This window comes from Sceloporus undulatus, chromosome 5, assembly GCF_019175285.1.
Source record: "Sceloporus undulatus isolate JIND9_A2432 ecotype Alabama chromosome 5, SceUnd_v1.1, whole genome shotgun sequence".
Classification (NCBI taxonomy): domain Eukaryota; kingdom Metazoa; phylum Chordata; class Lepidosauria; order Squamata; family Phrynosomatidae; genus Sceloporus; species Sceloporus undulatus.
The window spans coordinates 101,609,812-101,637,522 of record NC_056526.1 but is presented as its reverse complement, the minus strand read 5'-3'; the positions used below and the strand labels follow the sequence as shown (position 1 = coordinate 101,637,522).

Sequence of the window (27,711 nt, the reverse complement as noted above, 5' to 3'; positions counted from 1 at the left end):
CCAGACTGATTATTAAAAACTCAATAAGGGGACAGATTTTTTTTTTAAAAAAAAAATAATGCAAGGGGAACTTCTTAAAAGATAAATTGCTTTTCAGAAGCTTCCAGATGAAGCAATTCACAATTTTTGCTAAACAATGGGAGATCTGGAGGAGTCTTTGTGGGTAGAGGGTGGTGACAATATCCTTGTGGGGTTGCATATACTTTCCTCACACAAAGTAGAATGGCCCAATCAACAGTGTTTATCATTATAATCTGGGTATGCATGCCAGGGAGGAGGATGCCTTAGTCAGAGAGGTACCTTCTTTTCTTTTGCTCTGGTACACATAGGGTTGCCATAACCCGGCGGCCCCCGTGCCATTCACGGTTTCGGGGGGGCCCTCCCGGTCACGGTCCGGTTTGGGCCCCCACCCGTGCCTTGTTCCCGGTTTGGGGGGTCCGCTCCGGCCATTGCCACTGCCGCTAATGAGGCCGGCCACGGCGCCAACCCACCTCCTCCTGCTCTTCCTGGAGTGGTGGGGACTGTGGGCAGCGCCAACCCACCTCCTCCTCCAGCTCCGCCTTCCTCCTCCTCTTCAGCAGCAGTCGCGCCGCTGCCGCTGCCACCGCGCCTCCTGCGCCAAGGCCAGGGCTTTCCTGCCCGCGCGCGCAGGGGACTCTCAAGCAGGAGCTCGTCCCCTGCTTTGGCCAGCCAGCCAATGGCCGGCTGGCCAAAGGGGACGGGCTCCTCGGTGCGCGCTGCCCAGGCCTCAGCAAGGGCCAGCGGCAGCGCGCGCGCCTGACCCACTTGCTACCGCGCGCGCGCACACGCGCCTCGCTTCCCATTATTGCTTTTTTCCTCATTATTTTTATTTTTAAATATATACACCCACGTCTTGATTTTTATTTTTTTGTCTAGGAATAATGCCAAAATGACCTCCATTTTGATCATGCCTCAGAAACATGCATTTATATTAACATTTTTTAAAAATCATCAATTTTTTTCGCGTGTCCTCCATTTTTATAAAATCGTGTCCTACATTTGAAGATGTTGTTCTACATTTATCCTACATTTGTCCCTGTTTGGAGGTCCTGGCTTATGGCAACCCTAGGTACACATACCCACCTGCAAATTGGTAAGGCTACTATTCACATCAGTTATGTGTGATGCAAGAGAAGAAAGACATGTTGCTACCTATAATTGTGGTTCCCTGAGTGGTCACCTATGCATATAACAACTCTGCCTTTCCTCTGTGCTATGGCACAACTACATCATCTCATTGTTTAGGACTTTTGTGTCAGTCAAACTGTTAAATTTGCTCTTTGGCTTGAGCAAGAGGAAGAAAAGGTGGGTGCCTGCCAAAATTCAAAGTCCTGGAAAGTTTTTTTTCCATGCAGGACCCATATGTGTGAATGTACAATTGATCACTTTGAAGACACACAATTATAGGTAAGCAACCAGGCTTTATTTCTTTTGACCTGTGAACAGAACTATCCCACTGACATTTTTATGCACAGTGTCACTTTCAAACTCAATTTCTGTAACTCCTATGGCAAAACTGTATGGTAGGCCTATAATTCTATAACCTTATAATTAGATCCAATACTGAAAGTGGGAGGGAAAGCTATTGCAAATTCTGGTATGCTTTATAAACTGATGTTACAATCATCCTTCTAGTGTATCTCCTATCCTCAAAGTTTATAAAGCCAAAATCTTATCTATTTTATCTTATGGTGCAGAAGTATGGGGTCACTTGAAAGCTCCCCTTTTGGAGTAAGAAGAGTTGCTTTTTAAGAAGGATCCTTGAAACTGACAAGAACACCCCAGCCCAAGCAGTGAGAGCAGAACTTGGGATCTATTCAATACAAGGCCAGGTTTGGATAAAAGCACTTAACTACTGTCCAAAGATCTCCAAAATGGATTCTAGAAGATTCTCTAGACTCTGCCTAGAGGAACAGCTGGCTATTGGGTGCCTTAATTTGGGGGTTTGTCAGCTATCCCTGGTATTGTTCCAATTAGGCTTTTCTCCCCTCTTCTTTCAGCCGGGCATGCAGTTCAGGAATCCCTAAAACAAAGGATCTGGGACATCAGTGAGTAATCAGATATAGCCTTGTTAGCTGGGTGTAAATCTCTTAACTGGTTAGCTAAAAATAAAATTTTATTTGGCCTAGAAAATTATCTTGAGTTGCATTTAAGACAGAGCCAGAGAACAGCCTTCACCAGAGCTAAATTTGAACAATTGAATTCAGTGGTAAGAACAGGACGGTTTCAAAAAATACCTTATCATGAAAGAATATGTATTTGTGGAGTCCCAGCTATTGTGGATACTCCACATATCCTGTTTGACTGTTATCTTTATTTTTTTTAATTTTATTATTAAAACAAGTATATAATGCACAAATAAACATTACAATCAAATACCATTATATACAACAAACAAAACATATAACAGATAAAAAAGAAAAAGAAAAAAGAAAAACAAGAATACACAAAAAAACTATACATTGCATCCTCAATCAATTTGTTCACCATTTTTAAAAGCCCATAAACTCCTTTTTCATATCCTCCTTAATAGCTTGTTTCAAATCCTTAAATTCATCTCTTATCTGTCTCCACGCTTCCCACAGCATCTGTAAGATTCCTGAAGAAAACTTCATCTTCCACAGATATAGCGATCATAAAGTTAAAATCAAGATGCAAGACAACATCTTATGATGTCTGCATAGCAACATTTTCGTTCTCAGCATTATCTTCCAGCAAAAAGCAAACATCCCATTTTCTCATGCTTCCCAACACACGAATAAACTCTGTAGAAATTCTTTTGATGTTTTCTCAAATAGAACAATTTCCATGACAAAATACACAGGATTATATGTTTTAAAACTACTGTCCCCTCTATACTTATTATTATTATTATTATTATTATTATTATTATTATTATTAAACTTTATTTCTAAAGCGCTGTAATTATACACAGCGCTGTACAAAGTCGGTAAACTTAAACTTTAAACTTACTTACTTATTAGATTTTTACTGTTGAATTTTACCTAGGATTTTATAGATAGCCTTTCTCTTTATTTTTTTCTCAGACCTTGTTTACAGAAAGAAGGATCACTCACCACCCGAAGGAAGAACTTTCTTCACTTGCTATTTAAACCATTCCAGATATTAAAGAAAGTGGAACATTTTCAGCTTTGCATAAACAGTTTGGGCTAGCTGCTTTCCCAGGGTATCTTGCTGTTCGCTGTTCACTTTCAAACACTGCGGATTCAGCATTGTCTTCATGAGTGTGGTTATCCTGATCACAAGTGGGCAATTCCCTGCTCTCTTTCTTGACCAGAGAGAGTTCTGTCAATTAATTAGCAACTAATTAGCTGATGATTCTACTGCTTAGCTTCCTCTTCTTAGGAGTTGAGGCAAAAGTATCTAACCCACCATCTTCTCCATCTGGAATTCCCCATATAAGGAGCTCTTGATGTCTAGCAGAGAAAAATATTGAAATAAGTTGGAACAAGAAATTAAATGCCCACCAGATCAACAGTGATGGGCAAGAAACTGGAATCTATAAAGTGAACAAAAACTTAGAAGATAGAGGTCTCAGTCAAAGTCATGGTGTGCCTTGTGGATACATAACACAGCATTTGGATACACAAGGATCTCAAGCATTTTAAAAAATTCTTCTGTAACTGTCAGAACTCTGCAAAAGCGCCTCTCTGGCTAGATTGATCATACTGTCAGTTTGATGTCTAATGCCTCTGGGTAGAACAGTAACTCTATCCTTGGAGACAGTGTTATTTTATATCAGGAAATGTTGAAATGTTTGATTTAAAGCAACAGAATAAATATAGAAGTCAGTCTTATCTCTGCTACCAAAGGGTAATAGAATGTAAATCATCGTGTCTCAGTGGATCACTGCCACTAAGTTGACAGTTGTGGAGGAATGCGACTTTCAATGATTTTTTGCTGCATAGTCCCCACTATAATATCTTGACAATTACCTGGTGTCTTAGTAGGTGAAGAGCTTGACTTCTGGAATAACCCACAGAGGAAACATGTCCCTAAAATGTTTAGCCACTGGCATCACTGTAGGGATGCATGTGGTGTAGACACCTAAAACCTAGTGATGGCACTGAGCCCACCTCCATCTCAATAGTGCTGGACAAAGAGTATGGTAGATGGTGGAGGCAGGGGAAGCACAGAGGGGGTGGCTGAAGCTAGGGAGAGGAGGCGAGAGGATGGTTGCAACTGCAGTTCGCCAGCCTTACTCTTGCTTCACTGTTTGCTGCCACTTGCTCCCTTCCCCTTCCTTTCTTTGCTTGCTCCATGTAGTTGAGGAAGTGAGAGCCAATGACGAGAGAAGTGAGGAGATGAGCCTGCCTCTCTCAGTGACATGCATGCAACTGGCAACTGGCAAAGAGCACTGACCCTGTCTTTCTGTACAGACAAAGAGCACACTCCTGCCACCTCTCTCTCTTTCTCATGGGTGAAGGTGCCCACAGCAAACACTACTCCACATAATCTGATTGAGTTCTTCCCCCCTCCCCCAACACAAGGACCTCAACTTCCTCTTCTCCCGGTTTATCACATACATGCTCATACGCATTTCCAGTTTCTTTCCACACATTCACCCTCACTTCACTCTCTCTTATACAGTCAGTGATATTGTACTTTGCTAATCTATTAATGTATCTCATGTAATGGTAAAGTTTGATTATAATGAACATAATTTTGATCTAGTTATGAAACATATTTACTTTGAGTTCTGTTATTTTCTCACTTAATTGTACTTTAACCACATGACACTATGTAAATATAAATATATTTAGGCTGGTTGTATGATATTGTAATTTAAATGTGTAATGTTAATTTTGCTAGTAGTTTATGTCACTTCTAATGCCATTAGATTCAGTGATATATAGGAATTTACAAATAACATCAGTACAAAACAATTACTAAGGATTCTGTATGGTCTGATATGGGAGGAGGCCCATGTGGGAGATGCATGAACTACCACACTGGCTGACACCAACCCTAGCAACACCACTGGATGTGTCATCCATTTGTGCACCCCCAGGCTGTATATGCTAAATCAGTGATTCCCAAAGTAGGTGATAAAGCTTCCCTGAGGGTAATGGAGCGATCCAGGGGCAGTGAGGGAAATGGGGTGGAAGGAAGCCATGAGGAAAAAGGAGGCGGGAGAGGCTTCAATCAAAACATTGGTGTGCAAGAACCTAAATGGAAATATGGTAAGGGGATAGCAGAGTTTTTAGGGGTTTGCAGTGAGGTTATATTTACCTGTCTGAGGAGAAGTCATTGCAAAGCTGCAGTGGCTCAGACTAGGCGGTCCGAGGTTGACACAGAACATACACAGGGTGCAGGTGTGTATGTGCCATTTCTGTGTGCAGAGGTTAGGTTTTGAAACCATATTTATATTTTAAAACTAGCCTTAGGTGATGGACTATCTGCCAAGTTAACAAAGGTTGAGTGACTTGTTCCCAGGAACCAACAATGGGATTCTGGACTGGTTGATGGCTTTAATTTTAGTGTAACAAAAACAGTGATTGGATCAGGAGATCCCTGAGATGAATGGCTGAAGAAGTTTGACAGGGGGACACAAGGGGGTAGGGAGAGGGAGATTGGCTTACTGATTTGGGTATGGGAGCCATTCTCTATATGAAGAGTGGCTTAAGGAGCTGGGCATGTTTAACCTGGAGAAAGAAAGGTTAAGGGGATGACATGATCGCTATATTTGAAAGAATGTCTTGATGATGGAGCAAGATTGTTTTCTGCTGCTCCAGAGACTAGGACATGGAGCAATGGATTCAAGCTACAGGAAACAGAATCTAACTTAACATTAGAAAGAACTTCCTGATGGTAGTAGCTGATCAAACATGCTGCCTCAGAGAGTGGTGGAGTCTCTTTCTTTGAGGTTTTTAAGCAGAAGTTGGTTTGCCTTCTATTGGGAGTGCTTTGATTGTGTATCCCTGTTTGGACTGAATGGCCCCTGTGGTTTCTTCTCACTCCATGTCTCTATTCTATCTTTCCATGGTGGTGGTACTGCATACTCCTTTGAGGAAAGAGACTATTCTGACAGTAGTATTGCTACTGATAAAATGCAAAAAAACAGCAGTTGTTGAGGAACCAGACTAAATGTGCCAAGCACCTTAATGTACTGAAATAATTTTCTGGGCAGCAGCAGTGGTGTGGGGTGAAATTGGTGGATAATGTCCCAGAATCAGTGGCCGTGGCACTCTAGCCATCTCTTATTAGTACTGCCTTTTACCTTGAAACAACACAAAATGAAGATTTGGTCTTAACATGCACTGCAGAAATAATCCAGTTTGACACCACTTTAATAATAATAATAATAAAATTTATTTATACCCCGCCCCATCTGTTGTACTCATGCAATCAGGGAGGCTTACAGCATTAAAAACCACACAAATCATATCCCCCAACCCTTCCTCCCTTAAAACAGAATTAAACATTTTGCACTTTAAAACATATTAAAAGATAAATAACAATTTAAACAATAGATAAAACAAACAAACAACATGACATATACAAGCAAACAGCAAACTGGATCGATCCATTACCCTCTCTTTTCAACTGCTGTGGCTCAGTGTTATGGAATTCTGGGAATTTTAATTTTGTGAAGACATTTAGCCCTTTGTTAGAGAGTTCTGGGGCCAAAACAAACTACAATTCCCAGAATTCCACACCACAGCCATGGCAGTTAAAGTGGAGTCAAACTGGATAAATTCTGCAGTGTGGATGCAGCCAAAGATAGTGATAGAAAGTGAAATGAAAGACATTCAACTATTGGAGTCAGAAGGCAGTCCAACAGCTATTGAGGGAGAGCAGAGGACATGTACAGGTAGAATTATATCTAACAGTGCAACTGGACTCAAACAAAAAACAACAGCACTTAACTGTTGACATGTTCGCATGTGAAAATAAAGCCCAGAGGTGCACAACACGTATTATAGAAGATGGAATGTGAGAAATATGCCTCAGGGGAAGCTAGAAATGGTAAAACAGAAATTTATAAACCTTGCAGTACTGAGTGGGTGAACATATATAGTGGACATTACAAACTTACATACTTTGAAAATGAGATTATGAGAACAAATGAGGTAGCATTACAGGTTGAGTCTCTCTTACAGTATCTGAAATGCTTGGCACCAGAAGTGTGTCAGATTTCAAAGTTTTTTGGATTTTAGAATATTTGCATATACATAACAAGATATCTTGGTGATGGGACCCAAGTCTAAACATGAAATTCATTTATGTATTGCGTACACTTTGATATACATAGCCTGAAGGTAATTTTATACACAATATTTTTTATGATTTTTTGCACGAAACAAAGTTTGTGTACACAGAAGCATCAGAAAGCAAAGATGTCAGTATCCAAGCCATTCGTATAGACAGTTTGGGATTTTGGAGCATTATGAATTTCACAATTCTGAATAAGGGAGACTCAACCTGTAATAGTGAGATAAGTTGTAGTATAATCAGTTGGGATATTATTATTTTTTATTTAAAAGCTTACTTTTTTTCTTATAATAGATAAATATAATAATAATATAATAAAACTTATTTATATCCCACTTATTTGTAAGAAACAATCAATGCGGCTTCCAACAATTAAAATAGTACAGATGTACAGAGATAACAATAATACAAATATTTTTTTAAAAACCCTTTAAAATGAATTAAACCATTCTAAGACTAAAATTCAGACATTAAAATCAACACATTTATATTAAAAACACATGATATCATAGCACAAAAGCAGTGGAAACTCATCATGGTCAGGATTGTGCAAATACAGAATACTCCAGGTATGGAGAATCTATATGTAGCTGGGGGCTATTCTGGAAAGGCCTGCTGGAAAAGAGCCATCTTGACCGCTTTTTTAAAGCTATCTAAGGCCTGTTCCGCATGGGTTGAAAGTACGTGCTCGGCATGTACTAGGGTTAGAAAGGGGCATCCTTTCCAGACATCCTTAACCCTAGTACGTGCCGAGCACGTACAAAATGGCGGCGCCTTATACACATGAGCACCACCATCTTGACGTCATGGACGCTTAGCGTCTGCAAGTTGCACAGCAGATACGACACCACGAGTGCACCATTTTCATTTCTGCGGCGCTAAAAGAAGCCGCTTTTTGCGGCTTCTTTTTCAGCCGGCGGGGAGCCTTGCCGTTTAGAGGCTGAGGCTTCCCAGTGGCAGAAGCAGAGGCACTGGCAGACCGCCCTTTTTGGGCGGTCTGTAAAGTGCCTAAGTTGGATATTTGGCAGATTTCATCTGGCAGGCCATTCCATAGGGTGGGAGCAACCGCGGAGAAGGTCCTCTGGAAGGTCGCCTTTAGTTTAGTCCTTAGAGGTTGCAATAAATTCCTCCCATTGGATCTGAGTGCACGGGGCGGATTATATGGAAGCAGGTGATTCCTTAAATAGGTTGGCCCAAGCCATGTAGAACTTTAAACATGAGATCCAAAATGTCTTACAATATAAGTTAAAACAAAATATAACATACAGACAGACTTACACATATATAATGTACAGTTTTAAAAATTAAACAGATAGACAATCCAAAGCACAAGGGGAGTGGTAGGTGCCCAGGAATTAGACTGAGGGGCCAACCTGGGGAGGGGATACTTTGCAGACCTCACCCCACCCCCTTTGTTCTTAACATGGTAGTAACTTCTGGAGTTTTTTCAGTATATAAATGGGGGGGGCACTTGGAAGATCTAGCCTTCTGAGGTTCAGTAAAGATATATGTTGCATCATCCTGGACCTCTAGAACTCAAGAGACTGAAAAAGTGGGCAGACAGTTTAAGTATTGATTTTAATGAAAGCCAACAGTTATTAAATATTATTAAACATTATTAAACATCTGGGGTGGGGTCCCACAGGGCTCTGTCCTGGGCCCAGTGCTATTCAACATCTTTATCAATGACCTGGATGACAGAATTGGGAGCATACTTATCAAATTTGCAGATGACACCAAATTAGGGGGAATAGCTAATACCCCAGAGGACAGGATCAAGATTCAAAATGACCTGAATAGACTAGAAAGCTGGGCCAAAGCTAACAAAATGAAATTCAACAGAGAGAAATGTAAGGTATTGCACTTAGGGAGGAAAAATAAAATGCACAGATATAGGATGGGGGACACCTGGCTGAATGAAACTACGTGTGAAAGGGATCTAGGAGTCCAAGTAGACCACAAGTTGAACATGAGTGAACAGTGTGATGCGGCAGCTAACAAGGCCAATGCTATTTTAGGCTGCATCAATAGAAGTATAGTGTCTAGATCAAGAGAAGTAATAGTGCCACTGTATTCTGCTCTGGTCAGGCCCCACCTAGAATATTGTGTCCAGTTCTGGGCGCCACAATTCAGAAAGGACATTGAGAAACTGGAGCGTGTCCAAAGGAGGGCGACAAAAATGGTGAAGGGTCTGGAAACCATGCCCTATTAGGAACGACTTAGTGAGCTGGGGATGTTTAGCCTGAAGAAAAGAAGGTTAAGAGGTGATATGATAGCCCTGTTTAAATATTTGAAAGGATGTCATATTGAGGAGGGAGCAAGCTTGTTTTCTGCTACTCCAGAGAACAGGACCCGGAACAATGGATGCAAGCTACAGGAAAAGAGATTCCACCTGAACATTAGGAGGAACTTCCTGACAGTAAGGGCTGTTCGACAGTGGAATGCACTCCCTCGGAGGGTGATAGAGTCTCCTTCCTTGGAGGTCTTTAAACAGAGGCTGGATGGCCATCTGTCAGGGATGCTTTGATTTGGATTTCCTGCATGGCAGGGGGTTGGACTGGATGGCCCTAGTGGTCTCTTCCAACTCTATGATTCTATGATTCTATCTCTGACCATTTGGGCACAGTCTCCTGCTCAGAGGCAGAAGATGAGTTAGGTTTCCTGGAAACTGGCTGTACCAAGAGAGCAGCTGTGACTGCAACAGGAAGAAGAAGAAGAAGCAGACAAGCAGGACGAGCTGAGTGTGAAGCCTGACAGAGAGAGGATGTGGTTTGTAGAAGGCAGCAGAGGGTTTAAGAAAGATTATGCCAGGCACAGAGCAGTACTACTTTTCCGTAGCACTTGTCAGACAAGCAAGCAGAAAGACAGGGGTAGTCATGCCTCTTCTCAGTAAGGAGTACCACTTCCCATTAAATAGTAATTTGCAAGCAACATCCTTACCCAATAGGAACAGCTCCTGTATTGGCACAAGGGGAATTCTGCATGAACAGGAAAAGATGTCTCAAGATTCTGATAAGCTATTCTTATCTTAGAAGTAACTGTTTCAGCTACATTTCTGACACTTGATCTCAAACATCATGAACAGCCCATTTTCAACCCTCTTCATGTTGGCTGCTCACCATTCCCATGATTTTAATTGGGTCCCTCATTGGACTCCTGTTATTGTAGACACTGATAAGCATTAATTTCAGGTCTACAAAATGGGAAGGTCCTGGGGGAAGAGACCTACTCTCAGAATTTATTACCTCACCTGTATTTGCATACCTGCTTTTCCTAAGTGATCAAATAGGCATTCTATCACATTTTTGGCTCTCTGCGGTGGTGATTCCCATCTATAAAAAAAGGCCCCTAGGATGATCTAGCTAATTGTAGACCTATCAATCTTCTTGATGTTTTCAGGAAATCTATTCCAGATATTTCTTGGAGAAATTGAAGCATTGGGTAGAGGAAAAATCTTTACTTCCACCAGAGAAAGCTAGTTTTTGTATAGGACAATCAACCCTTGACCATTGCTTTCTGCTTAAACACATAATTAGCTTACAGTTGTAAACTGCTTAGACATTGTTGGTTCATTATAAAGCAGCATATAAATGAAGCTGTTTGGGTTTTGTTGTTGTTATAATAGATAAATATTTGTCAAGACTCTCCAAAAAGAGTTTGTTGCTTTTGTTGACTCAAGAGCAGGCTGGGAAATGCTTCTACAAATGCAATTGTTAAATTGTATAGTGAGCCAGTATTCTAAGACATCTCTTAAAATCTTAAAAAGTATGCTGGGAGAGAAAATTATCCAGCATGCTCCCTATAACAAAAGAAGCTAGGCAAGGTTGCTTACTTGCTCCACTTAAAATCTTATAGCTGGAAGTAAACACAAGGGCTATCCAGTCCAAACTTTGCTGTTGTTCCTGCATGCCTAGACAGTTTCAGTTAATTCTGAGCTTTATCTTCCTTATGCTATTCTTAAAAGGGTGAGCTACACATCTGTACTCTTCATTGGCTTCTGAATGAATGAATATCTAGGTTAGGTAGTATGTTGAGATCATGTATCAAAAGACCTTTGGTAAGTAGATTTATTGCTTTTACATTTCAACATTGACTGACCACTATAAAGATCTGAAAAACATGTGTCATCTTGCCCAAACCTATGAAAATTTACAGCATGTTTAGGGCAAGGAACATGATTTGCATCTTTCTGGTCCTATTACATTCTATTCTACTCCCACAACTATATAAATATACTTTATAGTTGTGACCTTAATATCTCTCAGAACTGCATTTGAAGAAATGGATTTATACCCATGAAAATCCATGCTCAAATAAAAACCAGTTAATCTTAAAAGGTACTGCAGCATTTCTTTTTCTCTTCCCCACTCCTGTCCTCCTCCTTAAGATCCTTGGTTATTTTTGCTGCAAAAGACAAGCATAGCTACTCTTCTGGAAAACATACAAAGAAGGATAACAACACATTATGCATGCTGCCACTTCCTGATGACAAGAAGCCATGTGTTAAAAAAGTTAATCTTGATAAATTCAATTGAATGTGGAAGGGCATTGAGCATTTTACAGTATAGATGTACAGTGCACACAGAATTTCCTAACAACTAATGCCTTGAACATTTTCATCTTCCTGTTAGGTATCTCTGGAAAGAAGCTGGAAGTCTGAAACAAAATGTCTTCAGTTGCAACTTTCTACAATGGGAAGTCAATACTTGTTACGGGAGCCACAGGTTTTATGGGCAAAGTACTTGTGGAAAAGCTTCTGCGTTCCAGCCCAAATGTGAAAACAATTTATATTCTTGTGCGGCCCAAAGCTGGACAGACGATGCAAAACAGAGTGGAAGATATGGTAAAATGCAAGGTAGGGAATTTAACTTTATGTAGAAAACTATGGCAGTTGGTAATGCTAAATAACAGCTAGATAACAATACATTAAACCAGGGGTAGGCAACTTTTTTGAGCCGGGGGCCGGGTTGCTGTCCCTCAGACAACTGGGGGGCCGAAGCCAAAAAATAAATAATTAAATAATTTTTAAAATAAATAAATAAATAAATAAATAAATAAACTGGGACAAATGTAGGACAACATTTTCAAATGGTGGACACTTTTTTTAAAAAAAAGTGGAGGACACGCAAAAATTTTTTGAAGATTTTTTAAAAAATGTTAATATAAATGCATGTTTCTGAGGCGTCTATAGACAATTGCCCCCCTTGCCCCTGCGCGCGAGAGGCCAAAGGCCCCGGCGGCAATCGGCAGCAGGACCAGGCTGGGGCCGGTCCCAAGGCCTCGCTGGGCCGCATCCGGCCCGCGGGCCGCAGGTTGCCTACCCCTGAAACAAACAGTAGGTGAGAGTTATAAATTCAGTAGCCTTGCATTACAATCATTGTCTGGTATTATTAATAGAAATAACAAACAGTCCTTGTTTAATAATGATCATTTGCTTCTGAGATGATCCTATTTCTAACTAACTCAACAACCAGGCTTCATTGATGAACCAAAAAGGATTTATTGAGCTGCTCAGCATAATAGAAAAGTGTTTGCCAGATTTGGCTTCAAAGACCTAAAAACAAGCATATAACCCTTTTCACGCTTAGCCCTCCTTCTACGCTTAGGCCTCCTTTCCTGCTCATTTTGTCTCCATCTCATTCCTTTCCTAGGAGAGCGACCTTGAGGCTCTGATAATATCTTGCTTCTCTCTCCTTCAATGCCTCCCATTCCAAGTAACTAAATAGAAACCATTTCAACAACAATAACAACAAATTCCTCAGTTATAACATCGCTATTCAATACCTTCTATAACCCAAACTATCCTGACCTATGGTGCTTTATAAACCGGTGCTTTGCGCCGGCCTGCACACGAACTAGCGTTGCCTCGGGGCATCCTTTCCAGACGCTCCACAACCGTAGTATGTTGTAATGGCGGTGCCCTTTCTACATGGGCGCTGCCATTACGATGTCACGGCTGCACCGCCTCCAAATGGGATGGCACAGAAGTGACGTCTTGGCGCCGCTGAAGGGCACCTGTGGTGCCCTTTCAGCGGCGCCAGAAGGAGCTCCAAAATGGAGCTCCTTCCTTTGTTTGTGGTGCAGCCTTTACACGGCTGTGCCAGCAACACAAAGGAGAAAGGGGCCGAGTGGCTTTCCCCACCGCTGTCAGGGTGTCCTTGGGGCATGAAGCCCCAAGGACACCCCTTTCCAGGCTACGGCCTTTTGCCGCTTCCCCGTGGCCTGGAAAAGCGGCGGATTGGGGCCTTAGGGCTGCTGCTGTGGCAGCTGAGGCCCCGATCTGTCAGGGAAAGGGGCAGGTGCAGGCCGCCCCAAAGGGGCAGTCTGTACACCGCCTATGACAGGAGATGTCAGGGGGACCTTGACAGCTTCATACTAAACTCTTTCATATATTGGGAAAATCTCTTACTACAATAGTGAGATGACCTGTGGGGTACCACAGGGTCAGTGTTATTCAACAGCTTAATCAATGACTTGAATGTTGGAACAGAAGACATGGTAATCAGTTTTGCAGATGATACCAAACTGGAGGAGTCACCAGTACCCCAGGGGCAGGATCATAATTCAAAATAGCCATAACAGATTGGACACTGGGAGAAAGCTGACAAAATGAATTTCAAGGAGAGAGGTGACCAGTGGGATGCCAGAGGGTTTTACATTGGCCCCATCCCTGGCCATCCAGCTGTCCTACAGGATCTCCAGATCTGTATTTTGTTGAGGCACCAGATGTATCTGACAGGCCAGGTTGTATACCTCATCCAACTACAAATCCCAGGATTCCACAGGTTGGAGTTTTGACAGTTAAAGTGGTGTCAAATTGCTTTATTTCTACAGTGTGCAAGAACTGTTATTCTAATCTACCTCCTGTTGTGCCTCACTCCCAGGACTCTGATTCAAATAGTGACTTGAAGATAGGGCAGGGGGTCCAGATATTTAAACAGAGGTCAAGCATGACAATTTTGGAACAGCAAGACACAAAGCTAACAGCATCTACCATGGCAGAATGAAGGATATGTATATGTATGCTTTGAAATAAAGCTTTGTTTTCTAGACAGAAGACATATCTCTCTTACATGAAACAGCCCCGCTCTAGTAGGTTTTTAAATATACTCCATAAAGCCATTCAGCACATTTCCCTCTTGTATTAAAAACAGTTATTGCCTTTAATCAAGAGAGAGAGTGATGAACGAGATGTAGTTTTTTGTTGCGATAGACATAGACTGTATTGAGAGCCAGTGTGATGTAGTGGTTTGAGTGTTGAACTATGGCTCTGGGGACCATGGTTTGATTCCCTGGCTCAGCCATGAAACCCACTGGGTGACCTTGGGCAAGTCACACTTTCTCATCCTCAGGTGAAGGCTATGGCAAAGTCCTATGAACAAATTTTGCCAAGAAAACCCAAAGATAGGTTTGGCATAAGTCGGAAATGGCTTGAAGGCACACAATAACAAACTATATTGCAGGTACTGTGCTAAGTACTGGTGAGTGCTGGCTCAAATGAGACCTCTGTATTTGTCCTTATAGAATCATAGAGATGGAAGGGATCCCAAGGATGATCCAATCCAGCCTCCTGCCACAGGAATCCACTGCATATATTTGAAATATTCAGTCTTTTTATTTTAGGAAGAGAATTGGTTTGTTTATTGCTGACTTTAAAAGAGCTGAACACAATTCAAGACAAGAGCTGCTCCCATACCTTTACAAAGCTTTGAAAGCTTTCTAACTTTAAAATTTAATGCTTTGGAAACTGAAAACAGGAAATTCATATCTCATTTTCATCTTCTGAGAAAAAGCACTTGCAAACAGTTCTGTACATGTTGATTTTGGTGAGTTTGCAGTGGACTCTGAAAGACAAATTATTAAATATATGTAGAAATATATCTGATCAGCTAAGTAGGTATAGCAAAACCCACAGGCTAACTGTCTTTCACTTGTAACTTGTAGGGTTAGAATCACAGAATCATAGAGTTGGAAGAGACTGCAAGGGCCATCCAGTCCAACCCCCTGCCTTGCAGGAAATCTAAATCAAAGCATCCCTGACAGATGGCCATCCAGCCTCTGTTTAAAGACCTCTAAGGAAGGAGACTTCACTACACTCCAAGGGAGTTTGTTCCGCTGTCAAACAGCCCTTACTGTCAGGAAGTTCCTCCTAATGTTGAGGTGGAATCTCTTTTCCTGTTGCTTGCATTCATTGCTCCGGGTCCTAGTCTCTGGAGCAGCAGAAAACAAGTCAGCTCCCTCCTCAATATGACATCCCTTCAGGTATTTAAACAGGGCTATCATATCACCTCTTAACCTTCTCTTCTCCAGGCTAAACATCCCCAGCTCCCTAAGACGTTCTTCATAGGGCATGGTTTCCAGACCTTTCACCATTTTAGCCACCCTCCTTTGGACACACTCCAGTTTCTGAACATCCTTTTTTGAATTGTGGTGCCCAGAACTGGACACAGTATTCCAGGTGAGAAGCTTGACCAAAGCAGAATAGAGTGGCACTGTTACTTCCCTTGATCTAGACACTATACTTCTATTGATGCAGCCTAACTCTACTATAGGGTTACCAAAAATGTCTCCAAACTCCAATTGGTCAAAGGTCTGATTTTGGAAAATGAGAATTTTGGAATACTAAACACTGCAGGAGAAACTGACATTTGTTTACTTTGTTTAGAAGGTGGGTTGCCAATTTACGAGGCTTCTCCAAGTGGCAAGTTAGGGGTGGAACAGACCCCCCGAAAGGGAGGGGGCTTGAAGCTGCCCCTGAGAAACTGGGGCCATGGCAACTGCATGCAACTCCCAGTTTTCCTTACAATCAGCTATGTTGTTTAAGTTGATTAAGTCTAGTATAAATTGAAATCAAACCGTATTAGGATTGTCTCACTTTGTGCTGCTTTGCTATATACGATAAAGTTGTGTAAAAACCACTGCCATTATAAACAGATATAAAAATCATTGTTTCATATTGGGATTAATATTTAGTTACCTGATAATTCCTTTTGTCGTGTATCCTCTTGGTTTACCTAAGGATTGTGTTTTGTGTTCTAGTTGTTTGACAGAGTCCGTGAAGAGTGGCCCAACTTTCATGAGAAGATTAAACCAGTGAATGCTGAACTCACCCACCCAAACTTGGCCATCACTCCAGAGGACACCGCTGAGCTCCTGTCTGAAGTCAACATTGTCTTCCATTGTGCTGCAACTGTTCGCTTTGATGAACCATTAAAGTAAGTTCTTCTTGGCTCATCCTTTGTGATTATTACAGCACATTTCAAGTTAGGTTTACTTGTTACCATAAAGTTGGATATCATCAATTTCTGTTTTGTTATAAACATAAATGTATACTCTTTTATAAAATTTATACTAGATCTAGTTGAATGGATACCTTTAATTAAGGCATTAATAATTTCTGACGTTGAAATAAAAACAAGAATATGTTTCTGTTTGCATTCTATTCAAATCCTGTAACAATAATACCCATACCCTTAACCAAGACATTTTTAGGACAGACACACACCCATCTTCAAAGTTTTAAAGAAAGGGATATGTTTATAAGATACTGGCTGTTAAATCTCTTTCTATTTGTTTACCTTTAGAGAAGTCCCCAAAATCCACATCATCAATATTTTAATTACTCAAAAAGAGTTATCTCATACGTAGAGTATTGCACATTCAATTCAATTTACTTTGCATGAAACTGGTACCAAGACTGTAATACTTTATGAGGCATATTGAAACTGAAAGAAATCTCACTGTACAAATCTTGTCATATTCTCTTGGTCTCAGAGGAAAGCAAAGACAAACTCCCTCTAAACAAATCTTGCCAAGAAATCCCTGTGATAGACTTGCCTTACAGTCACCATACATCAGAAATGACTTGAAGTCACACAACAGCAATTTAACAGAACATAGGAAGCTGCCTTACATTTAATCAGATCATTAGTCCGTTTAGCCCAGTACAGCATATTTTGATTGGTGTTGGCCGTCTTAGGTCTAGGGTAGTCTGGGTGGATGATGGTTTACTGTAGGTGGATGCGAAGAACAGTTCTGATGACAAAAGGTGTATTGGTGTGTCCTTTGCCATTTCCAAAGCCCTTTGGTTCAGACCAACTAGGATAAGTATTTGAGAAGTGGATTTACCATTGTGTCAGATAATTTGTAAAATGTGTCAAGTCACAGCATTTGAACTAGCTTTCATAGTAGAAATATTTTAATGAATGGCATGGCAATTTTAACAGGGGTGTGTCGGGGGAAATTTTCTGGTCTTGGGACCTTTCCGGAGACAGACTACAAAATACGACTATTTCTCGTTTTCAGAAAGTGGCATATTTTTGAAAATGTAGAAAAGCCCTACAACCACTTGAAAAGGTAAATTGCTATTCCTAGAGGCTTACAGATAAGAAATTTAACATCTTTTTTAACCAAAAGGTTAGTCTTGGGAGTCTGGTGGTGGTAATGGCCACAAAAAAATTCACATACAGAATGTATGTAAAAGAGTACCAGTGATTTCCAGATCCCATTTCAAACTGGGACACGTCTATTTTGGCCTGTTTCTGGGGCACACATTCCACCACAGAAATGATGGAGTAATTATGTATTACTTAAGAATTATATATTCTTTTCTCTATTTCTCTTTTAAAATGCTTGGAGTACCTTTGTCAATCTTTAATGGAACAAACATGATTGGTTGTAGGAGTTCATACCAACTAGCCCTCTTCATAATTTTTTTGTGCTTTCTCAACCAGGCATGCCCTTTCGCTAAATGTCAGGGGTACACAGCAACTCCTGGTACTGGCCCGCCAGATGCAGAATCTTGAAGCCTTCATCCATGTTTCAACTGCCTATGCAAACTGTAATCGGAGGTACATAGAAGAAATAATCTATCCTCCTCCCCTGGAGCCCAGGAAACTTTTTGATCTCGTGGAGTAAGTGGTGGAAACAATCTTTCTTTCTATTGCTTATATAACCATAATTTTGGACAGAGGAGTAGAATTATAGAATCATAGACTTGGAAGAGACCACAAGGGCCATCCAGTCTCACCCCCTGCAGTGAAAATATCCCCAACAGATGGCCATCCAGCCTCTGTTTAAAGACTTCCAAGGAGGGAGACTTCACCACACTCTGAGGGAGTTTGTTCCACTGTCGAACAGCCCTTACTGTCAGGAAGTTCCTCCTAATGTTGAGGTGGAATCTCTTTTCCTGTAGCTTGCATCCATTGTTCCGGGTCCTGTTCTCTGGAGCAGCAGAAAACAAGCTTGCTCCCTCTTCAGTATGACATCCCTTCAAGTATTTAAACAGGGCTATCAAATCTTTAGTAAGCCCTACAACCCAGTGGAAGGTAATGTGTGATTATGCAGTCTCACACTTGCAATATCTGTGTAAAGTATGCAACCATACAGGCAGGGCCAATCATATTTGTTTTTCTGAACCATCTCCCTCCCTCCTAGTAGAATGTCAATAAAGTGAGAAAGTATTTCCAAGAACAGAGAGAGAGATGTTGGGGTGTAATACCAACCTTCCAACAACTGTTTAAATGTCTTAAGCATTTTGAACCATGCTCCTTCTTTTGCAGTCCTAGCATTTTCTAGCATTTAGTCTTCAAATGTTGGAACCTTGAAGCATTCCATTGTTGAATTTTAGACCTGAAGATACCCTTTCTTTTGGATAATAACAGTGGCTTGAAATGTCTTAATAATTTGGGGAAAAAAAGTTCAAATGGTGATTTTGAAAATAAACCAAAATGCTGTTTTGACTTAGGGTTTCCCCCTACTGCAGTATTTCCATTTGGAGGGCTCATAGCACTATCATTCCAAAGTGCAGCAATTCCATCTTTTCTTTCATAACAGATTTTTTGTGATAAGGAAAAAAGATGGCATATGCTGTCAGAAAATTCTAGAGCGTTGAAGATGGACCTGGACCCTCATAAAATATTGTGAATGAGGCAAGGTGCTTGCATAATAAAAGCTTCATCTGAAAGCATCATGGAAAGTTAAGTCTGGCTGTCTTAATTTTCAGGGCAAAGGGAGGGAGAAGGTTGGGAATTAATGAATTTGTAAATAGGCTAACTTTGAAGCTGAACTTTTTTTAATGTATGTTTGTGTACGTACCAATCAATCAATGTTTATTGGTTAGCCCTTAGGACATATCAAAATAACACAAAAGCAAATAAAACACGCTATAAAAATTCTATAGAAATTCTATAGAAATTAGAAAAAGCTAAGTATAATAAATCTAAAATATGAATTTTACTGTACAGATACCATGTGAATGCCATACAATTTAAGTATAAAACCCGTAAATGAAACAAAATTATAAAACTTGATTTAAAAAATCTATATAAAAGATTCAAAATACAAAAATGAGTAAAACAGAGAGGGGGAAAATATGGCTTTAAAATGATAGTACATAAAACAAAAGATTGAACATCAGTTACACATCAAAATTCCTCATCACCTCTACAGTTGACCCCAGTTGTCCCCACATGTCTAGCTCTCAACTGTATTGCTTCACATAGAAACTGAGCTGTGGTAATAGATATTTTTGAATCTTGACAACTCATGAAGTATGAAGTTCTAACATAGGTATCCCAGATCGTTTGATATAGGGACCAAGATACTGGTCTCTTTCCTGTTGGTGTGTATGTACCATTATGTGAGTAGGGGAAAATTTGGGAGGGAGAAGAGGCCTGAATTTGATCACTTCCTATATAAAGGCAGCTCTTGTGTGCATGAATTCAGTCACAACATGATACTTAGAGAACATTATGAATTGCTTCATAGTTTTTCTCCTCTACACCCACCATATGTTTGCAGTCAGAAGCCAGGTTCCACAATACCTAGAATAGGCAATTGAGTTTATTTGTTACACCTTTGTAGTGCCTTGCTACCTAAAATAACACCCAACTAATAGACATACTTTTGAGACTATCCTACTTGTTCCAAACATAGCAAAAGGTAAAACAATCATAGATCATTATGTTTGCAAATTAAAAAATAAGATTTTCACAGCTAATCCACTTCAATCTAACAAAAAAGGGGAGTTAGCTTCACTTCATTTATTTTATTTTGTTCTGTATACATTTTTTAATCTTCCTTTATTTTCCAAATAGTTTTTTTCTCCTTGTTCTTCTTAAGTTTCCGCACAAACCATCTACTAGGTTTATTTGCAAATTCAAATTGTTTTTGTTTCGTATATCTTATTTTCTTCTCCATTTCTTCTGTCATGATCATTCTAAGTTGTTTTTGTAGCACTTGCATTTCTTCTGTCAGTTCTTTCTTACCTGGGTTTTTCTTCAATTGTATTTCTCTTGTTTCTTCCAAAAGCTCTTCCATTTTTCCCCCTCTTTTCTTTTTGCATTCTGCATTTTTCTGCAAAAAAAAAAAAAAAAAGCCCTGCATTACTGCTTTGGATGAGTCCCAAACTATGTGTGTTTCTACTTTATTATTGAGATTCTCTTGAAAGAAGTATTGTAGATGATTCCATGCTTGTGTCAAGATCTCCTCATTTTTAAACAAATTTTTGTGTAATCACCAATTAATTTTTTCCCCAAATTTGACTTAGAATCATAGAATCATAGTTTTAATATAGTTGTGACTCTAAGACAGGGGTAGGCAACCTTTTTGAGCCGGGGGCCGGGTTGCTGTCCCTCAGACAACTGGGGGGCTGAAGCAACAACAATAATAATAATAATAATAATAATAATAATATTTTTTTAAAAATTAAATAAATAAATAAACCAGGACAAATGTGGGACAAAAATTTCAAATGGAGGACAATTTAAAAAATAGAGGACATGCTAAAAATTTGCTGATTTTTAAAAAAATGTTAATATAAATCCATGTTTCGGAGGCTTGTATAGACAATTGCCCCCCTTGTCCGCTGCTTGCCCCCCTTGCCTGCCTCCTCCTGATAGGCCAAAGGCTCTGGCGGCAATCGGTGGCAGGACTGGGCTGGGGCCGGTCCCAAGGCCTTGCCAGGCCGCATCCGGCCCGCGGGCCGCAGGTTGCCTACCCCGCTCTAAGATCTGTGACTCAAGGCCACAGGTGCATTAGGAAAGATAACGTGCCTGAGAACATAATTATTTTGAAGAATTTGCCAGAATCCCGGACGGGAGGATGTGGTGCAGTAAAAGGCGGGAGAATATCCCTGGGCGCGAATGAGATGTACAATTAATTTGCTTTATTGGTTACTGGGGTAGGGTTAGTTTATGAGGTTATAAAAACAATGTATTTATGGTTTCCCTCGTTCCTGACAAAAAAAGTCACTTCTATTGCATGTATCTTCTTCTTCAATAAAAGCTGTTACTTTTTCAAAGTACAGCCCGGCCCTTCCTATACCCGGATTTTTATACACGGATTCAAGCATACACGGTTTGAAAATGTTCCAAAAAAGTATAAATTTACCTTGATTTTCCATTTTTTATAAGGGACACCATTTTGCTATGTCATTATATCTAATGGGACTTGAGCATACACTGATTTTGTTATACACGGGGGATCTTGGGGAACCAAACCCCAGCGTATAACAAGGATCGACTGTACTGCCTTTTGTGTTGCAAGAGGGGCTGCAGTTGGGAGCCTGACATTATGTAACTCAGAGAAATGGAAAAAATAAGGAAAAAAATTGGTAACAAGTTTGATTACAGCAGCGAGACTAATTATAGCAAGATGTTGGAAAATGAAAATAACTGTAGAATTGGAGGACTGGTATAAAGAGGTATGAAATTAGTGATTAATGATAAATTGACATGTAAATTGAAAGTAAAAAAGGGAGTATGGAAAAGAAGTGATTTTGATGGAATTTGGAAAGAATTTATTGAGAAAGTATTGGGAAAAAAAGATGGAAGATTACCTCCATGGGAGGAATTGAGATTTTGAATGGAATATAAGGGTGAAAATGGCTCTGAGGTGGGATATTAAAAATATTTAGACAATTTGTAATAGAATGTAGGGAATATATATATAGAAGTAAGTATTGTACAATAATCAAAATTCAATGTATGAATCTTTATAATGATTTTTTAAAAAAATTCTTTTAGACATCTGCTAACTTATAATCAGTGTTATGTCTTCGTTGCCAACACACAGTTTTATATTTTTTCTCCTTATTTATTCTTTAATTAATATTTCAGTATTTCAGTTCTTCAAATACACAGTCCAGTATGTTTATTTTAGCTGTTTTAGTTTGCTTTTATTTTATAAGTCTTTACTTCCGCCTAGCAAAACAAACAATCAGCTGGCAGTGCCAAAAAAGGAAATGCTGTTCATTTATCTTTCTTCTCGCTTTAGTTAAACAGTTTGATTCTATTTTCCTTCCATTCCGATTCATTTTTTTTGTAATTACTCACAGTCTTTTTTCCATTTAGAAAGAATTCTTTGGCCTAGGCCCTGTACAAACAGAGAGAAAGGGGCAGCCAGATGCCACCCTTTTCTACCCCAGATCAGTGCCATGGTAAATGCATGCCACGGCACCGATCTGTCTTCTGCAGAGCACAAAAAGAAGCTGGTTTTCACGTCTCCTTTTTGTGCCTCTGAAGAGGCACCATAGCTGATGCTGGGTGGCTTGATCATGTCCCTTTGGTGCATCTCACACCATTGCTCATGTTTCCACCCCCCAGAAATCTTTATTTCAATGTCTTCATTATTCAGGTTGAATTCATGTAGATCTTCCGTGGTGATTATTGTATGTTCAGCAATAAGTTTATCTTTGTACTTTCTTCCCTTACCTTCTTTAGTCATTGTTCCCAGATATTTTCTGCTAGTAGTAAGGTGTCATCTGCATATCTTACTTTCATTTAGTCATTTATTGTTAGCTGCTTTGAGTTACGGTGACCTTATGAATAAGAGACCTCCACTTACTTTATCTTCAACAGCCCTGCCCAAGTATTGCATGCTCAGAGTTGTGGCTTCCTTGATTGAGTCTGTACTTCTGGAATGCACTCTTCTTTTTTCCTGCTGTCCCACACCTTACCAAGCATAATATGGACAAAGCATGACAGCCTCAGTGTAGCCATCTTTGCTTTTAGGGGGACTGGAGGCCTGAAATTTTCTGGGACCCATTTATTTGTCTTTTTAGCAGTCCACTGTATCCTCTGAACTCTTCCTCCAGACTACACCTCAAATCAGTTCTTCATTTAATCTTTTTTCATTATTCAGCTTTCACAACCATACATTGAAATGAGAAATACTGATTCATAGGGTTGCCACAAGCAGAAGTTGACTTGGCAGCAGTTAACAATTAAAACAACTGTGGATTCTGACAGATGTGTGCTGTTTCCAGTCATCAAATGTGAACTAGTGTGTTTGCTTAAAAACTTGAAAGCCACTCAAAATGTGTGTAGACATGCTCAAAGGATATTGAATTAAAAACACAAATGATCAAATCACCAAGAGAAAGAGTAGGGTGATCTTATAACACTAGGGTGATTATTGAAATGAAAATTTTGTTCATCATACATGCATTTTTGGAATTCTTATTGAATTCTTATTGATTTGAACATTTTCATACACAGCTTCCTTAACATTTCATCTTCTCCATAGAACAACTTTACTGCATCGAAAAACAAAACCCCAATATCTGATAAATATCATTTCCATATAGTAAATCTATATATGAACATGGCCTTTCTATATAATACTAACTTCTTGGTTTCTCTTTGCACCAGTGTATAAATCCTAAACTTAAAGTAATTAATAAAGATAGCTTTCCATACCATTTTTTGGTGTTTTTTTTTTTTTTGTGTATATACAGTACACACACACACACACACACACACACACATATATATAATAACATAATCTTTGTCCTTTAAGTTACTCATTTTGCTATTTATCAGGTTTTGTAGATGTACATTAGATGATTATTTTCTCTTGTATTTCTCATAAATTAATTAAAATATTTTTACCACCTTAAGCCTCTAATTCTGAAATAGACTTTTCTTTATACCCCAAACTTCTTTCCAGTATTCTTAGAATAGCATCCAGTCTCTTTCGACTTTATTTATTTATAATTTAACATAAATGTTAATCTGTCCATTTCTTAATTCACACATTTTTGCAACCACTCTTCTATCGATGGGGGATCTTCTAGTTTCCCTCCTTTTTTTTTTTTTTGCTAGTATCAATCTTGCAGCAGTGACTAAATAAAGTACAATTCTCCAATATTTGTTTTCAGCTTCGTTTCTTTTACAGTAGTGTTATTGTCCTATGTGCTCATTGAGGGAGAAATGTTCCATTTGCAAGAGTTAGTCTCTGAGAATGAATGATTCTTAGAATTATTTTGGATGAATGGTCTAAATCCCAACTAGAGTAGCCCTGTTATATCAGTTGGATTTACATAAGTGTAGTGCTATAAATTGGTGAACCTCTGACCACATATACAAGTCATAATTTCTGCAGTGCCCAAAGGGATACTCACATTAGCACAGTCATTTTTTTTAAAAATTGCTATTGGTTTGCAAGGTGCAATACTGAAATGCTATCCATTCTATTTTGGTAGCTGTGTTCCTACTCTGTTTTCTCATGCTTGCACCCATGTGTTTTTCTCCCATTAGGTGGATGGATGAGTCCCTTATTGAAGACATCACACCCAGACTGATTGGGGACTGGCCCAATACCTACACATTCACCAAGGCCTTGGCAGAGTACCTGCTACAACAGGAGAAAGGGCACTTAAATGTTGCCATCATTCGGCCATCTATTGTGGGAGCCAGCTGGCATGAGCCTTTTCCTGTAAGCATGATTGCTCTTCTTTTCTACTGAGGATGTTGAAAATGCCACATGCATCTGTTTTTCAGCTCTCACTAATCTTTCACGCAGCAAATTGTTCTTATAGACATCTTAGCAAGTAGTGGTTCATGGAAACAACTCCTTGTACTACTGTGCTCTTGGCAACGATGGGGAAGGGGCCAGATTAATTAAGATCCAAGACTGTGGCTCTTTCATTTTGTCATCTTGTGTGGGGTGACCATTTTCTAGGGTGAATAGGCAATAACAGAATCTCTGAGGTCCATGAGGCTTTGATGACCACTTTCCATTGGTTCTTCTGTATTTAGATATAAGGCATTGACTTGCACTATAGCATTAGGCACCCACTTCTGGTGGCAAATTTGGGCTGTCATGGAAATATTATCTGGTATAAGCTACCTTGAATCTCATGAGGGGAAACCTGGAATATACATAAATAAATCTTTAATGTCTTTCTATTTTATTTATATTGCCAGGTAATAAAATTAGGTGGTGGATACTGTGCATCTTGACTTAGTCTTAGGGGAAGATGGAGGTGTGGGGGCACCTATTACTTCTCCACTTCTGGAAGTAGAATGTCTTGGGCCAACCCTGGATACAGAAACCCAGCAGCACTTTAAAGATAATTAAATGCATATTTCAACCTTTTTTTCTTTAATCTTTTAAGAGTACACTTAGTTTATTAACGTAATAAGTAAATTTTATAGTTATTTCAAAAGTTACTTGTTAGGGGCATTATAGGCATTTTGGACCAGTATTTTTCAAGTGTTTATGAAAGCTAAGGTTTTTCCTAAAATAATAATAATAATAATAATAATAATAATAATAACAACAACAACAACAACAACAAAAACAACATAATGTAATGAAAAAGGAACAAGCAGTAGAATAAATCACATTATAATTGCTTTTTCAATACAGCAGTGAGTAACAGCAACAGGTTATTTTTAAGAGACTTTAACAACAGAAATGAATTAGTACCCCCCACCCCTTTTTATGCTATCTAATGAACTATATATAATTGCAATATCCTCTTCCTGTCCCTGCCTGAGATAATCCACACTTTCCCCCCTTCGTGTTGCTTTTCAGGGTTGGATTGACAACTTCAATGGAACAAGTGGCTTCTTTATTGCGGTATGTATAGTTAGGATTGTACAGTTTCATTAAGCTCAGGAGACAGCATATATATCCCCATATATGATGGTGAACCTTTTAGGGACCAAGTGCCCAAACTAAATGTTTTTCTAGCACCAGGTGTTACCCTTTGCTGGGGGCAGGACTTCTGGGTGGGGGCGAGAGAAAGGGAAGTCTCACCCCCGGAAGTCTCACCCCGGGAGGGCAGTTTTTATCAGGATGTTAAATTTGCTTTTGACATCTTAGAATCCATTTTCTCCTCTACCAGTATCGTAATTGAGACATTAAATTGTGCTACATAATGTGCTGACTGCCTTTTTTCCAACCCACAGGCTGGAAAGGGGATTATACGGACTGTAAAATGCAATTTAGAGGCAGTAGCAGATATTGTTCCTGTAGATGTTGCTATCAATTTAACTCTTGCTGCTGGGTGGCACACTGCAGTTCACAGGTAGGACGACACTCTTGCATTTATTATTTATTATGTATTTATTATGTGTTATTGTCACTACCCAGCCTGCCAGAGCCTCTAATGCAATGCACAGCAGATAAAGACATTATATAAAATGTTTATTGTTAAAATTTACTATAAGCAGATAAACATTGTTTAAGCAGATTAATTTCAAATACTGTAGCTGCTGGAGAAACCAGAGAAGGACCAAAAGCATACAGAATAATACAGTCCTAGCTGCCTCATGGGAGATGGACCTCCCTGACTTCCTTTGAGAGGCAGTTCCACAGCTCATAGAAAGCCCTGTCACATGTACTTGCCAAATTAACTTCTCGTAGTGGTAGGACACCAAACCTGAGCTCCATACATACCTAGATAAGCCAATTTTCAGGCTGTGGAATAGTGCAGTTTTTCCTCCTTGTTCTGCTTCCCTCTCCCCTGAAGGCCTGTATGCTTTTCAGGGGCATTTGCAAGCTTAGCCGAACAGGGCTTGCTGGTGCTGGAGGAGGGTGAGATGTCACCTGAGCAGGTGATTAGGCTGCATTTTGGTCCTCCTGGAGTGCATAAACCAAGCTCCACCACTTCTCATCTGTCATGAGTGCTATCTCATATCAGGGCAACACTATGCAGCTGTAACAACAACAAATAATAATAATAATAATAATAATAATAATAATAATAATAATAATAAATGTCTTTGTGTTTCCCCACCTCTCCCAAAGGATCGAAGCGGGGTTACAGACTACTAAAATCAATACATACAATACAATACACTATAAAAACACAAAATGGTACATCTATACAAACATTAGTAAAGTACAACAATCCAACAGCATCCAACATCCAGGGGTAAGACAGAATATCATTGTCGACAGGCATATTGGTCATGTAAACATCGCTCCTCGGGGGGGGGGGGGGGGAATGTTTGGCAAAAGAGTACGGTTTTCAATCTCTTTTTAAATGTTTCCAAAGAAGTCATGAGACGGAGCTCCTCCGGAAGGCTGTTCCAGATCTGCGGAGCCGTTATTGTAAAGACCCTTTGGGAAGAGGAGACGTATTTGGATGATGGAGTTTCCAATAAGTTCTTACCAGATGTTCTGAGTGTGTGGGGCGGATTATATAGGGAGATGCGGTCC

At 39.7% G+C, this 27,711-nt stretch overlaps 1 protein-coding gene across 2 annotated transcripts in view; it reads left to right on the top strand.

The window, feature by feature from the left end:
- The window catches only part of LOC121931604 (fatty acyl-CoA reductase 1-like), a 68,050-nt gene that overhangs the window by 16,090 nt on the left and 24,249 nt on the right, over positions 1 to 27,711 (top strand). The window contains exons 2-8 of one of the 2 annotated variants that reach the window (XM_042469539.1): positions 11,889 to 12,112; positions 16,297 to 16,472; positions 17,563 to 17,613; positions 17,991 to 18,170; positions 24,798 to 24,975; positions 26,080 to 26,124; positions 26,457 to 26,575. In XM_042469539.1, coding sequence (XP_042325473.1) covers positions 11,924 to 12,112; positions 16,297 to 16,472; positions 17,563 to 17,613; positions 17,991 to 18,170; positions 24,798 to 24,975; positions 26,080 to 26,124; positions 26,457 to 26,575 — 938 coding nt within the window. In that variant the 5' untranslated portion in view covers positions 11,889 to 11,923. The remainder of the gene's footprint in view (positions 1 to 11,888; positions 12,113 to 16,296; positions 16,473 to 17,562; positions 17,614 to 17,990; positions 18,171 to 24,797; positions 24,976 to 26,079; positions 26,125 to 26,456; positions 26,576 to 27,711) is intronic. The other variant, XM_042469540.1, reaches the window with a different exon arrangement.